Here is a 15418-nt window from a genome sequence, read left to right as displayed (position 1 = left end):
GTATTCGAATCCGCTGGTTGGCCATACGAGGAATGACTTGGAAGCAGTTGTTGCCAGCATTACTGCAAGCTCGGCGATTTTCTTCTCCAGTTCTAATTTGTATTCATTTGGGGGGAAATGATTTATGTGCTGTAAAAGGAGTTCAGTTAATTCGTTTAATGAAAGCAGAATTATTGGAGGTGATGAGTTATTTTCCAGGAGCAGTGATTGTATGGTCACAGATTATTCCCAGAAGAGTGTGGAGGGGGGCAGTTAATCCAAAAGGTATTGAGCGGTTGAGGCGCAGGGTGAATTGGGAAGTGTCAAAATTTATGGGGAGAATGGGGGGTTTGGTGTTAGCACATGATTTGATCTCGTCAGATTGTGCAGGTTTGTATAGGCAGGATGGAGTTCATCTGTCCGATATTGGAATTGATACCTTTTTGAGTGCACTCCAAGATTTGTTGGAGGATTGCTTAAAGAAGGATTTGGCGGCAGCTTTGGTTATGGGGGAGCGGTGACAAGATGGAGTCTGTCACCGCTTGTGGCCTGGATGAGGGGTTTAAGAGGCACCAGAAGCGGTTAAAGGAATTGTATGAAATATATGAAATGGAAATGAACTCGTGGGCGGAACCGCCATGAGTAAGAGGTGGCTTGACGGTACCGTAAGTCACCTGGGGGGAGGGGGGTAAGGGGGGAAGAAAGTGAGCCAGTTCGTTACCGAATGGCTTAACATTATTATTAATCACACTGTGAAGTGGGGAGAAAGTGAGCCAGTTCGTTACCGAAGGGCTTAACATTATTAACCGCATTCTGAAGTTAACCTGGTGGAAAATTATATGTTACTAAGTTGATGTTAAGTAAATGAATTAATATTTGAAAATAAAGCTGCAGCCAAATTTTATTCCAAAAAAGAAATTGTTGTTTGAATTATTTAAAAATTTTAAGTATGTGTTAAGGGCTGCCTGAAGTGTGAATGTCAATGTTAGGAAGCCCTCACAGTTAAGCTGTGAGGGTGTTAACATTGGCTGAAGCCAGGCAGCCAGAAGAAGAAAGGAAAGGGGGGGGGGGGAGTTGCAGGAGGGAGTTAGTTTGGAAGTAGTTAGTGTTTAGGTTAGCAACAGGAAAGGGAGAAAGGGGATTGGGTAGGAATTAAGGGATAGGATTGGCTGGAAGGGAAGTGCTAGGATAGGGAAGATTTGGGCGCTCAGAATTAGTTTTTAGTTAGGTAGGAGAGGGTTAGGGTGAATAGGAGGGAGTGAAAGACTCATCCCAGCCCGTCCTTGGTGGGGGGGTGTGTGGTGGGGACAAAATTTTGAGATGGTTAGGGAAAGTGGAGGATTTGGGGGTAAATGGTAGCAGCTTTTAAATGGAAAGGGGTGCCTGGATGAGGGGTTTAAGAGGCACCAGAAGCGGTTAAAGGAATTGTATGAAATATATGAAATGGAAATGAACTCGTGGGCGGAACCGCCATGAGTAAGAGGTGGCTTGACGGTACCGTAAGTCACCTGGGGGGAGGGGGGTAAGGGGGGAAGAAAGTGAGCCAGTTCGTTACCGAATGGCTTAACATTATTATTAATCACACTGTGAAGTGGGGAGAAAGTGAGCCAGTTCGTTACCGAAGGGCTTAACATTATTAACCGCATTCTGAAGTTAACCTGGTGGAAAATTATATGTTACTAAGTTGATGTTAAGTAAATGAATTAATATTTGAAAATAAAGCTGCAGCCAAATTTTATTCCAAAAAAGAAATTGTTGTTTGAATTATTTAAAAATTTTAAGTATGTGTTAAGGGCTGCCTGAAGTGTGAATGTCAATGTTAATAGAATCTGGGGAGTAATTTACAAAATACCCATGTACATGCAAACTTCACATGTTAAGTGGAGTGGAGGAGTTTGAATCCCACTGCAGCAACTTGTGACTCTGGGCAAGTCACTTAATCCTCCATTGCCCCTGGTATAAAAAAAATTAAGTACCTGAATACATGTAAACCGCTTTGAATGTAGTTGCAAAAACCTCAGAAAGGCAGTATATCAAGTCCCATTTCCCTTCCCCTTAACATTTACATCTGCTCCTCAGCAAGTATAGATGTCCATAGCTTCAGTCTAGCCACAATTTCTACTAGCTTTTACCTGGTATTTATAAAGACACAAAAGGTGCCTATGTCTTTAAAAAACAGGCTAAAAACAGGTGCTAAGTTTCCTTCACATATTGGCAACTTGTGTTAAAACGACCCCCAAAATGAGTTCAATGGTCTATTATCCAAAAAAGGTTTGAAAATACACAGGCAAGCGAGTTATGTATTTTCCATGGCTAGCAAATGTATGATTCCCTGTGAATACTGGACCTTCCTTTTCAGGTGTGTTTTGCCCAAGCAATAACACCTATTGGGGAGGTTCCATTGGTCTGCCCATCCATCAATATGCATTATGTCCCACTACAAGTGTGCAGTTTTCAGCTGATTACTTACTTATTTTTATCTTTCAGGTTTGCAAACTCATGGATAAAAAATGGTGCAAAAAAGGAGAGGTGAAAATCTTTGAAAATTGATTCCTGCAAAAAAGAGTAAGAATCAGAGGAATTCATCCCAGTAACACTTACGGCTTTGTAAGTCACCAGATACTGTTTGATTGGGGATCCACCATCATCTTGCTTGATCAGCTTAACCTTGATTGAATTTCCATCTTCTCCCACCTTCCCTTCTAGCTTTGGAGTACTGGGTTCTCCTGTAATGATCATTGCATGGAAATTCAGTCAACTATCAATGTTTTAATTTTATATATATATATATATATATATAGAGAGAGAGAGAGAGAGAGAGAAAGGTTCTTACTGTGACACAGTATTCTCTGGTTATCAAAGTCTACATTTTGAAATAAAGCAGTAAAAATCAATAAAAGCAAGAATTAAAGATATTCGAAGCTGATGACGCTCTACAAGACCCACAGCAACAGACTAAACATTCTCAAAGTTCTCATCTCTTACTCAAGCTCTGGGTTGTGTCTTACTGCTTCAACGCTTCATAGCAGCAGTCAAACATTCTTGTGCATGGAACAGATAGCATCATTATAGGCTGACACTATCTTGGATGCCACTATTTTGAAGATGTTTTAATTTACAGATGTGACATTTACATTTGATGCTGCTGCCACAAAAAAATGACTGGGAAAGATGATACAGTAAGAACTGTAATAAACATAACCATTGTTGTCTCCACAAACCTGCCAGCCAAGTGCTTTCAGACTGGACAAGATACTATAAGGGGATGCCTGGGTAGCTAGACCCACAGCACATGTAGCTGCAGTAAAACTCAGGGTTAACACAACTGTATGGGACTGCCAAAACAACAACAACAAAAAAAGATTCACCGTTTGGAAAATGGCTTTGTCTCTAATTTATTCAAGGTCTTTAAAAGAAGGTATATTCAGCCATCATCAGCAGTCCTGGTTTTAATGAATTTTATGATATCAAAGTACAGATGCCAACTGGCTACATTTTTGCAAGACTGGTTAATCCAGTCTTTATTTTATCCCACTGGATGCATGGATTTGTAACTCTGATTTACCTACAAATTGCACAGGGTCCACAGGTGTAGGTAGGCAATGGAGTAAAATGAGGTCTGACCAAGCCGGCCCTGAAAACAGAGCCAGCAGCACCCCTAATAACAAAATATGTCTTACCAGTGAAGCAGAGCTGGCCAGAGACCCTCCTACTCACTACCCCCACTCTTACCCCCCCCCCCCCCCACAATAAAAAACTGGCAACAACAGCCCTTTGATAAGCAATGTGCAGCACCATTTACCATATATATTCGTGAATAAGTCAGAGAAATATCAAATTCAAAATGCTTTTAAAAAAAGCAGTGTCATCTTATTCCCCTTATCAGCAAATAAAATTAATTCCTTCCCTCCCCCCACCCCCACCACCCTGGTCAGCAGCATGATCCAGAATCTCTCCCTCCTCTTCCCTCCCTCTGCCAGCCTGTGGTTTAGCATCTCAATCCTCCCTTCCTGCCACTGTGTACCTTCAATCTTGGCTTCTATAGAGCAGTAGCAATGAAGTGATACACCTAGGCTCCTGCAGCCTGCTCCAGAGCACTTCCTCTGACCTGTCTCACCCATGCAGAAACAGGAAGTTGAGTCAGAGGAGGCACTCCGCAAGTAGCTTAAATGTATAACTGCACTGCTGCTGCTCTACAGAAGCCAAGACTGAAGACACAGCAGGGGGTGGGGGGATTAAGATGCTGAACAGCTGGTGGCAGAGGGAGGGAGATGCTAGACCCCACACTGGAGGGGAGGAGTACAGAGAGATTAATGCTAGAAAATGGGAGGGAAGGATGGAGGAGAAGCAATGTTAGACCCAGAGGTGGAGGGAAGGGAGAGAGGAGTGCTGGACTAGATGAGTGGAGGGCTGGAGGGAAGCTTCACCTTATACATGGGTCCCAGCATTTTTGGGCATTTTGAGTCCCAAAACTGTCCTCAACATATACACAAGATCAACTTATACATGAGTATATAGGGTCTACTGAAGGGAGGTTTAATGTGTAATTTATCAATGACGTCATTAGTAAGCATAGTGGTTCCCTCTCTCTCCTTAGCTGGATCATGTAATAACCTGTCACCTATCATCATTAAAAGTGAATCAATTGTACCTGGACTGCAGAGCACTGTCTCTCTAGCATGTTATGCGTTTCATGATTACAGCCTGACAACCATGGAAGTTCTTTTGAAAACTGACTACCATGGGCCGGGCCCAGATATAGTAGCTAGGTGGCAGTGCTAAGAAGGTCTCCAGTGGAATACTGGCCAAGAATGTGCTTACATTTATGGCTTCAGCTCTTACAGCAGCCTACAGCTGTAATTGCCTGCAACTAACTGTGTGTTAGAAATGAACATGCATTAAAGAGTAAAGTGTAAAAGGTCATGGATTTGATATACTGCCTTTCTGTGGTACAACCAAAGCAGTATAATATTCTAGTTTATGAGTTCCACCTAAACTCTACCTGTGCCTACCCACTGGCAAAGTACACATCATCATATCATGGTGCATACTCATCTGCTAGTCGGTATTCTATTAAGAACACATTTGTTTAAGTGGGCATTTACACACCTTCTTGCCAACTACAACCAGGCTGCTCCTTATAGAATTATCCCCATGGAAGGTAATTTAATAAAGAGACATATAAATTTAGGTGGCAAGTACAGACGTAAATCACTAATCCCTATAAGCTGAGCGGGAGTCCTCCAACTGCATTGCTATCAGTAGGGGGTAGTGTTTCAATATTGTGTGTTCAGTTGCTGGGGACAACCAGTTCCCTGGAGTTCTTGCCTCTCCCTCACTATTGAAAATGTAATAGTGAAAACAGCACCTCCCACTGGCCACTCAGCTTAGAGGGGTCAGTGGTGTAAATGCCAATATTCTAGCCACTTATGTGCATATGTGAACTCATACACACAGTGCTGTAGCGAGGGCAGTTGACACCCGGGGCGGGTCGCCGCTGCGCACCCCCCCCCCCCCCCCGGGTGCAGCACGGCGCACCCTCCCCCCTCTGGAGCGCACCCCCCCCGGAAGTGTGTACTTACAAGGGAAAGCGGCGAGGGACAAGCAGGAGGGCCTACCGCCCCGAGTGCATGTCGCTGGGAGCTGCGTCGGCTCCGCTGGTTCCCTGCTCTCTCTGTCCCGGAACAGGAAGTAACCTTTTCCGGGGCAGAGGGAGCAGTGAACCAGCGGAGCCGACACCCCCCCAGCGACGTGCACCCGGGGCAGACCGCCCCACCCTTCCTACGCCACTGCATACACACAAATAATAATCTGGCTACACGTTATTCTGTAAGTATGCGCATATCATTGATAGTGTGTACTGTGCAGGTTGGCATTCACATGGGCGGCGTCTGGGGACGAGGAAAGGAAAAGCAGGCTCCAATTAGGTACCTTCTAGGCACATCTTTATAGAAGTGTCTTCATGGTGTCTAGATTTAGAGTCCAAAATGCAGAGTTTCAGTGTCTTTACTTTACTTTATCTAGGACTTGTATTCTGTTCACACCCAGGAAAAAAATTCTAAGCGGATTACAATAAGAAAAACCAGTAACAATAACTGGGACATAGTACAATATAAGGCTACACTAGCAAAAATATTCTAATATAACAGTACATAGTTCTCACATAGTCAATTTTATATAGCGAATGCTACATACCTGTAGAAGGTATTCTCCGAGGACAGCAGGCTGATTGTTCTCACTGATGGGTGACGTCCACGGCAGCCCCTCCAATCGGAAACTTCACTAGCAAAGTCCTTTGCTAGCCCTCGCGCGCCCGCGCGCACCGCGCATGCGCGGCCGTCTTCCCGCCCGAAACCGGCTCGAGCCGGCCAGTCCAGTATGTAGCAAGACAATACACTTCAAGGGAAGACACAACTCCAAAGGGGAGGCGGGCGGGTTTGTGAGAACAATCAGCCTGCTGTCCTCGGAGAATACCTTCTACAGGTATGTAGCATTCGCTTTCTCCGAGGACAAGCAGGCTGCTTGTTCTCACTGATGGGGTATCCCTAGCCCCCAGGCTCACTCAAAACAACAACATTGGTCAATTGGGCCTCGCAACGGCGAGGACATAACTGAGATTGACCTAAAAAATTACCAACTAACTGAGAGTGTAGCCTGGAACAGAACAAACAGGGCCCTCGGGGGGTGGAGTTGGATCCTAAAGCCCAAACAGGTTCTGAAGAACTGACTGCCCGAACCGACTGTCACGTCGGGTATCCTGCTGCAGGCAGTAATGAGATGTGAATGTGTGGACAGATGACCACGTCGCAGCTTTGCAAATTTCCTCCATGGTGGCTGACTTCAAGTGGGCTACCGACGCTGCCATGGCTCTAACATTATGAGCCGTGACATGACCCTCAAGAGCCAGCCCAGCCTGGGCGTAAGTGAAGGAAATGCAATCTGCTAGCCAATTGGATATGGTGCGTTTCCCTACAGCCACTCCCCTCTTGTTGGGATCAAAAGAAACAAACAATTGGGCGGACTGTCTGTGGGGCTGTGTCCCCTCCAGATAGAAGGCCAATGCTCTCTTGCAGTCCAATGTGTGCAGCTGACGTTCAGCAGGGCAGGAATGAGGACGGGGAAAGAATGTTGGCAAGACAATTGACTGGTTCAGATGGAACTCCGACACAACCTTTGGCAGAAACTTAGGGTGAGTGCGGAGGACTACTCTGTTGTGATGAAATTTGGTGTAAGGGGCCTGGGCTACCAGGGCCTGAAGCTCACTGACTCTACGAGCCGAGGTAACTGCCACCAAGAAAATGACCTTCCAGGTCAAGTACTTCGGATGGCAGGAATTCAGTGGCTCGAAAGGAGGTTTCATCAGCTGGGTGAGAACGACATTGAGATCCCATGACACTGTAGGAGGCTTGACAGGGGGCTTTGACAAAAGCAAACCTCTCATGAAGCGAACAACTAAAGGCTGTCCTGAGATCGGCTTACCTTCCACTTGGTAATGGTATGCACTGATTGCACTAAGGTGAACCCTTACGGAGTTGGTCTTCAGACCAGACTCAGACAAGTGGAGAAGGTATTCAAGCAGGGTCTGTGTAGGACAAGAGCGAGGATCTAGGGCCTTGCTGTCACACCAGACGGCAAACCTCCTCCAATGAAAGAAGAAACTTCTCTTAGTGGAGTCTTTCCTGGAAGCAAGCAAGATGCGGGAGACACCCTCTGGCAGACCCAAAGAGGCAAAGTCTACGCCCTCAACATCCAGGCCGTGAGAGCCAGGGACTGGAGGTTGGGATGCAGAAGAGCCCCTTCGTCCTGCGTGATGAGGGTCGGAAAACACTCCAATCTCCACGGTTCTTCGGAGGATAACTCCAGAAGAAGAGGGAACCAGATCTGACGCGGCCAAAAGGGAGCAATCAGAATCATGGTGCCTCGGTCTTGCTTGAGTTTCAACAAAGTCTTCCCCACCAGAGGAATGGGAGGATAAGCATACAGCAGACCTTCCCCCCAATCCAGGAGGAAGGCATCCGACGCCAGTCTGCCGTGGGCCTGAAGCCTGGAACAGAACTGAGGGACCTTGTGGTTCACTTGAGATGCGAAGAGATCCACCAGGGGGGTGCCCCACGCCTGGAAGATCTGTCGCACCACACGGGAATTGAGCGACCACTCGTGAGGTTGCATAATCCTGCTCAATCTGTCGGCCAGACTGTTGTTTACGCCTGCCAGATATGTGGCTTGGAGCACCATGCCTTGACGGCGAGCCCAGAGCCACATGCTGACGGCTTCCTGACACAGGGGGCGAGATCCGGTGCCCCCCTGCTTGTTGACATAGTACATGGCAACCTGATTGTCTGTCTGAATTTGGATAATTTGGTGGGACAGCCGATCTCTGAAAGCCTTCAGAGCGTTCCAGATCGCTCGCAACTCCAGAAGATTGATCTGTAGATCGCTTTCTTGGAGGGACCACCTTCCTTGGGTGTGAAGCCCATCGACATGAGCTCCCCATCCCAGGAGAGACGCATCCGTGGTCAGCACTTTTTGAGGCTGAGGAATTTGGAAGGGACGTCCCAGAGTCAAATTGGAGCAAATCGTCCACCAATACAGGGATTCGAGAAAACTCGTGGACAGGTGGATCACGTCCTCTAGACCCCCGGCGGCCTGATACCACTGGGAGGCTAGGGTCCATTGAGCAGATCTCATGTGAAGGCGGGCCATGGGAGTCACATGAACTGTGGAAGCCATGTGGCCCAGCAATCTCAACATCTGCCGAGCTGTGATCTGCTGGGACGCTCGCACCCGCGAGACGAGGGACAACAAGTTGTTGGCCCTCGCCTCTGGGAGATAGGCGCGAGCCGTCCGAGAATCCAGCAGGGCTCCGATGAATTCGAGTTTCTGCACTGGGAGAAGATGGGACTTTGGGTAATTTATCACAAACCCCAGTAGCTCCAGGAGGCGAATAGTCATCTGCATGGACTGCAGGGCTCCTGCCTCGGATGTGTTCTTCACCAGCCAATCGTCGAGATATGGGAACACGTGCACCCCCAGCCTGCGAAGCGCCGCTGCTACCACAGCTAGGCACTTTGTGAACACCCTGGGCGCAGAGGCGAGCCCAAAGGGTAGCACACAGTACTGGAAGTGGCGTGCGCCCAGCTGAAATCGCAGATACTGTCTGTGAGCTGGCAGTATCGGGATGTGTGTGTAGGCATCCTTCAAGTCCAGAGAGCATAGCCAATCGTTTTGCTGAATCATGGGGAGAAGGGTGCCCAGGGAAAGCATCCTGAACTTTTCTTTTACGAGATATTTGTTCAGGGCCCTTAGGTCTAGGATGGGACGCATCCCCCCTGTTTTCTTTTCCACAAGGAAGTACCTGGAATAGAACCCCAGCCCTTCTTGCCCGGATGGCACGGGCTCGACCGCATTGGCGCTGAGAAGGGCGGAGAGTTCCTCTGCAAGTACCTGCTTGTGCTGGAAGCTGTAGGACTGAGCTCCCGGTGGACAATTTGGAGGTTGTGAGGCCAAATTGAGGGTGTATCCTTGCCGGACTATTTGGAGAACCCACTGATCGGAGGTTATGAGAGGCCACCTTTGGTGAAAAGCTTTCAACCTCCCTCCGACAGGCAGGTCGCCCGGCACTGACACTTGGATGTCGGCTATGCTCTGCTGGAGCCAGTCAAAAGCTCGCCCCTTGCTTTTGCTGGGGAGCCGCGGGGCCTTGCTGATTCGCACGCTGCTGACGAGAGCGAGCGCGCTGGGGCTTAGCCTGGGCCGCAGGCTGTCGGGAAGGAGGATTGTACCTACGCTTGCCAGAAGTATAGGGAACAGTCTTCCTTCCCCCGAAAAATCGTCTACCTGTAGAGGTAGAAGCTGAAGGCTGCCGGCGGGCGAACTTGTCGAATGCGGTGTCCCGCTGGTGGAGAGACTCTACCACCTGCTCGACTTTTTCGCCAAAAATGTTATCCGCACGGCAAGGCGAGTCCGCAATCCGCTGCTGGATTCTATTCTCCAGGTCGGCGGCACGCAGCCATGAGAGCCTGCGCATCACCACACCTTGAGCAGCGGCCCTGGACGCAACATCAAAAGTGTCATAAACTCCTCTGGCCAGGAATTTTCTGCACGCCTTCAGCTGCCTGACCACCTCCTGAAAAGGCTTGGCTTGCTCAGGGGGAAGAGCATCAACCAAGCCCGCCAACTGCCGCACATTATTCCGCATGTGTATGCTCGTGTAGAGCTGGTAAGACTGGATCTTGGACACGAGCATAGAGGAATGGTAGGCCTTCCTCCCAAAGGAGTCTAAGGTTCTAGCGTCCTTGCCCGGGGGCGCCGAAGCATGTTCCCTAGAACTCTTAGCCTTCTTTAGGGCCAAATCCACAACTCCAGAGTCATGAGGCAACTGAGTGCGCATCAGCTCTGGGTCCCCATGGATCCGGTACTGGGACTCGATCTTCTTGGGAATGTGGGGATTAGTTAATGGCTTGGTCCAGTTCGCAAGCAATGTCTTCTTCAGGACATGGTGCAAGGGAACAGTGGACGCTTCCTTAGGTGGAGAAGGATAGTCCAGGAGCTCAAACATTTCAGCCCTGGGCTCGTCCTCCACAACCACCGGGAAGGGGATGGCCGTAGACATCTCCCGGACAAAGGAGGCAAAAGACAGACTCTCGGGAGGAGAAAGCTGTCTCTCAGGAGAGGGAGTGGGATCAGACGGAAGACCCTCAGACTCCTCGTCAGAGAAATATCTGGGATCTTCCTCTTCCTCCCACGAGGCCTCACCCTCGGTGTCAGACACAAGTTCACGGACCTGTGTCTGCAACCTCGCCCTGCTCGACTCCGTGGAACTCCGTCCACGATGGGGGCGTCGAGAGGTAGACTCCCTCGCCCGCATCGGCGAAGCTCCCTCCGCCGACGTAGTCGGGGAGCCTTCCTGGGAGGTGGCCGCGGTCGGTACCGCACGCGGTACCGACGTCGGGGACCTCAACCTGGGCGATGGGCCAGCCGGCGCCACGCTCGACGGTACCGGTGGCGCAAGCACCGCCGGTACCGGAGGGGTAGGGCGCAACAGCTCTCCCAGAATCTCTGGGAGAACGGCCCGGAGGCTCTCGTTTAGAGCGGCTGCAGAGAAAGGCTGAGAGGTCGATGCAGGCGTCGACGTCAGTACCTGTTCCGGGCGTGGAGGCTGTTCCGGGCTGTCCAGAGCGGAGCGCATCGACACCTCCTGAACAGAGGGTGAGCGGTCCTCTCGGTGCCGATGCCTGCTGGGTGCCGAATCCCTCGGCGACCCAGAGCTCTCGGTGCCGACACGGGGAGGAGACCGGTGTCGATGCTTCTTCGATTTCTTCCGAAGCATGTCACCGGAGCTCCCCGGCACCGACGAGGAGGACGTCGAATCCATCCGTCGCTTCCTCGGGGCCGAGACTGAAGAAGGTCGATCTCGGGGGGGCTGTACCGCAGGAGCCCTCAGGGTAGGCGGAGACCCACCCGAGGGCTCACCGCCACCAGCAGGGGAATGGACAGCCCTCACCTGCACTCCACCCGATGCACCACCGTCCGACGACATCAGCAGACGAGGTCCTGGTACCACCGACGTCGATGCAGCTATCCGATGTCTCGGCGCCGATGCAGAGGCCCGATGCCTCGATGCACTCGATGCAGGGGCGGCCGAGGAAGAAGGTCTGGACGCTGACGACGTCGATGCACTCGAAGATCCCGGTGCCGATGCCGACGAAGAGCCCGAGAACAACACGTTCCACTGGGCTAGTCTCGCTACCTGAGTCCGCCTTTGAAGCAGGGAACACAGACTGCAGTTCTGAGGGCGGTGCTCGGCCCCCAGACACTGAAGACACGACGAGTGTCGATCAGTGAGCGAGATAACCCGGGCGCACTGGGTGCACTTCTTGAAGCCGCTGGAAGGCTTCGATGTCATGGGCGGAAAAATCACGCCGGCGAAATCAAAAGCCGAAATGGCGAAATTTGAAGCACCAAATTTAGAGGGAGAAAAAATCTCGACCGAGGCCGAAAAGAGGCCTACCCCGACGACGAAAGAAAACTTACCGGGGCAAAAAAGCTGGAAGTACGGGGAGGATTTACACGAAACCCGGCGGGGGGTTTCCGGAGCACTTCCCGACTAGGACAAAGCTTTCCCGAAGGAAAAAAAAAACACGTTCAAAACAAATTGGACGCGCGAGGTCGACTTTCCGGGGCTCGACACGGCGAAAACACGACCGTACCGAGTGCGGACAAAAGAAGACTGGCCGGCTCGAGCCGGTTTCGGGCGGGAAGACGGCCGCGCATGCGCGGTGCGCGCGGGCGCGCGAGGGCTAGCAAAGGACTTTGCTAGTGAAGTTTCCGATTGGAGGGGCTGCCGTGGACGTCACCCATCAGTGAGAACAAGCAGCCTGCTTGTCCTCGGAGAAATATATATATACAGGGCAGAACAAGAGCAGTAAATATAATAGCTTAATGTGATAGTACATATTAGCTTTTATAGCTTTATAAAACAGAGAACAAGAAGAAATGCAAATCATAGACACTGGCAAAATATTCCAGGCCTTGGCAAGAGAATAAGCTGGAAAAAAATTCTCTTTGAACGAAATCCCTTATAAGATGGAAATGATAACTTGAGGGAATTTCTAGTACCATGGCCTGAATATAAAGCCGAAATCAGAGGAAACATGTATACTGGAGCAAATCCCTGACTAATTTTAAAGATAAAACAACAGAGCTTAAAAAGTATTCTTGCTTCGCAGCTTTGGAATGGTATCAGGCACTTCTCCACAAGTTGTGGGTTCACCTGGAACAGGCATTTGTTGGTTCTCGACCTCTGGGATCCTTAATGTGGCTTCCTCTTAAATATCCTTGTCCTTCTATTTCCACTACATTTTATTACTGGGGTAGTATGTTTTCTTCTCAGGATCGGGTTTTGTCTGGTCTCACACCTATAGCTTTTAATCCTTTGTTCCCTCCAGGGCTAAATTTTATCTTCCTTTTCATCCTGCTGGATCAGTCCAGAGCAATGGGATGAACCAGAGCAGGAGGAAGACAATAATCCCTCCCAAACTGCCCTGCCGAAGGCACTATCACCCTTGACCCAAACATCAATCTTAAAATGTTTCACAAAAGAATGGAGTAATGACCAAATTACTACTCTGCAGATATTTTCCAGAGATATATGTCAGGTCTCTGCCCAAGAGATCACCTGAACTTTTGTTGAATGAGCACATAAGCCGCCTCTATAGCAGCTTTAATCCAGTGCAGTAAGGAGAACCTGGAGGCTGCCTCCCCTTTACAAGGCCTGTGAAATAGTACAAAAAGATGATGAGACTTCCAGATACCTCATCAAAACACTATGCACATGGAGTCTGGGCTCAAGGTCTTTGAAAGCTTTGGCATCAGAACTACCTGAACACACGAGAGATACCAACTTCGATAAGCACAGCACAAATGATGACCAAATCATTTTTGATTAAGTAGGGGTCTCTACAAGATAGGACCTGATGTAGATATTCTAAGGAGGTATGCTTTAAGTACTCAAAATGAGGTACTGACAAAGCTCTCGGGGTCAAATTCAGGTCCCGCTTTGGTAGGACCTGTCATAAGGGGGTTGCCGATGTATAACTCCCTACAAAAAAAAAAAAAGACTACATCCAGTTGTACCACTAAGGACATTCCATCTTCTTGTCCCCAAAAACATGCCAAGGCTATCATCTGAATCTTCAAACAGTTGAGGGCCAATCCCTCATGAAACTCTCCTTGGAGAAATAGCAAAATACAGGCCAAGTCTGTCCACCAGGGGGAGAGATCACTCTGAAAACACCAAGCCTCAAGTCGAAGATTAGTGTACCTTTAACAAAGTTGCCATATTGCCACTGGATAACCCATGCACCTCACTGCCTCTCAAGGGCCAAGGCTGTAAGCCAAAAAGGATCCAGGCCCTGTTGCAGCAGACTCCCCCAGATCCAATGACCTACAGCTGAGATAGTCTGCCTGAACACTGTCCACTTCCAAAATGTGCACTGCCGAGAGTGCAGTGAAGTTCTTCACAACTGCAAAGCTAAGAGGTCTCCTGGACCACAGCCTTAGTTCTTGTTCCTTCTTGCTTCTTTACATAAGCCAGTATGGTCACATTGTCAGACATCACTTGCACCACCTTCGTTTGGGGGAACAGGAAGAAGCTCTGCAACACCAGAAGGCCAGCCATCACTTCCAACCAGTTGATGGCCATGATGTCTCAACCGCTGATGACTTCCCCTGAATGGATGGCAGAGATGTTCCAGAGGCTGGAGAGCAAGGTGCAGATGTGGCCTGCTTCCCCGCCACATGGCCTTGCCTCCGTTGATAGCTCTGCTAGCAATGAAATGAAACAATAGTTCCATGAGCTGCAATGTGAATTTAAAGAAATGAGTGAAAATATTTCAGCAAAGTTTAATACACTTCATAAGGCCCCGTGAGGCCTGGAGTTCCAGGTGGAAGACCTAGAGACCCATTTGGAGGAGCAGAGTGAATCTGAGTCCCATGCAGATACCTGATTTAAGTGTGCTACCCTTGCAAGGCTGTACAAATTGGATGATATCAAAAACCAGGGCTGACATGGGTCCAGGGCATTCCGGAGTGTAACGATCATGAGAATGTCCCATTAATACTGCAGATTCTATGATGACAGCTGCTGGGTAAAGAAGGTGGACAGGGCCCATAGGGCTTTGGAAAGGCAATCTAATAACCAAATTTACTAAATATGCTGACAAAGAATGAGTGCTGCATAAGGCGAGATTTGGTATATCTGGTAGGGCTGTCTGAATATTCATATTCAATTCGGCCCCGAATACATTATTCATATTCAACTGAATAATGATTTAAATTCGAATATGAATTCAGGGTTCTACTGTGCTAAATCCTACTGAAATAAACATTTGACCTCTGATTTCACATTGCTTCTTTTATTATTTGCTATCATTCGTATTCAGCCAAATAGTAAAATATGTTATTTGGTACAGCTCTAATATCAAGATCTTTCTTCATTTACGCTAAGAGATTTCACACCCATTCTGGAAGTGCTCATCAGGGAGCAGATCAAGTATCAGTAGGCGTTTCCTTCTGATTCTTGTTGGCAGGAAAGGCTTTTAGAGACAAGTCCCTGGACCTGTCTTAAAATAGCTGATGTATCTGCCTTATCTGGCGAGAATGTTCCATGGATCAAGTCTTTGTGCTGGCAGAGAATGAGATCGCAAGGCAGTCAGTTTACCTGGTGTTCGAATGAGGAACAGGTCTGAACTGGACAGTGTCATGGGATTTTTACAGTGGGATTATTTTAATATTTGGTACTTTCCCTGTTGTGCAATTGAAGTGCTAGAGTTATTGTGGGGTATGCACTACTTTTATTTTCTACAGTAACAAAACTTAGGATAAATGCTCCAGGATACTCATTTGTGCTGTGTGGCAGAGAAGACATGAGTGATGTGTG

General features: G+C 48.7%; 1 protein-coding gene across 6 annotated transcripts in view; it reads right to left on the bottom strand.

The window, feature by feature from the left end:
- NCAM1 (neural cell adhesion molecule 1) overlaps positions 1-15418 on the bottom strand; it is a 533904-nt gene that overhangs the window by 78247 nt on the left and 440239 nt on the right. For all 6 annotated transcript variants that reach the window (XM_030220520.1, XM_030220521.1, XM_030220525.1 and 3 more), the window contains one exon: positions 2581-2705. In XM_030220520.1, coding sequence (XP_030076380.1) covers positions 2581-2705 — 125 coding nt within the window. The remainder of the gene's footprint in view (positions 1-2580; positions 2706-15418) is intronic.

This window comes from Microcaecilia unicolor, chromosome 12 (assembly GCF_901765095.1).
Source record: "Microcaecilia unicolor chromosome 12, aMicUni1.1, whole genome shotgun sequence".
Lineage (NCBI taxonomy): Eukaryota > Metazoa > Chordata > Amphibia > Gymnophiona > Siphonopidae > Microcaecilia > Microcaecilia unicolor.
Note: the sequence above shows the minus strand (reverse complement) of the source record. Positions and strands in the feature narration are given on the sequence as shown.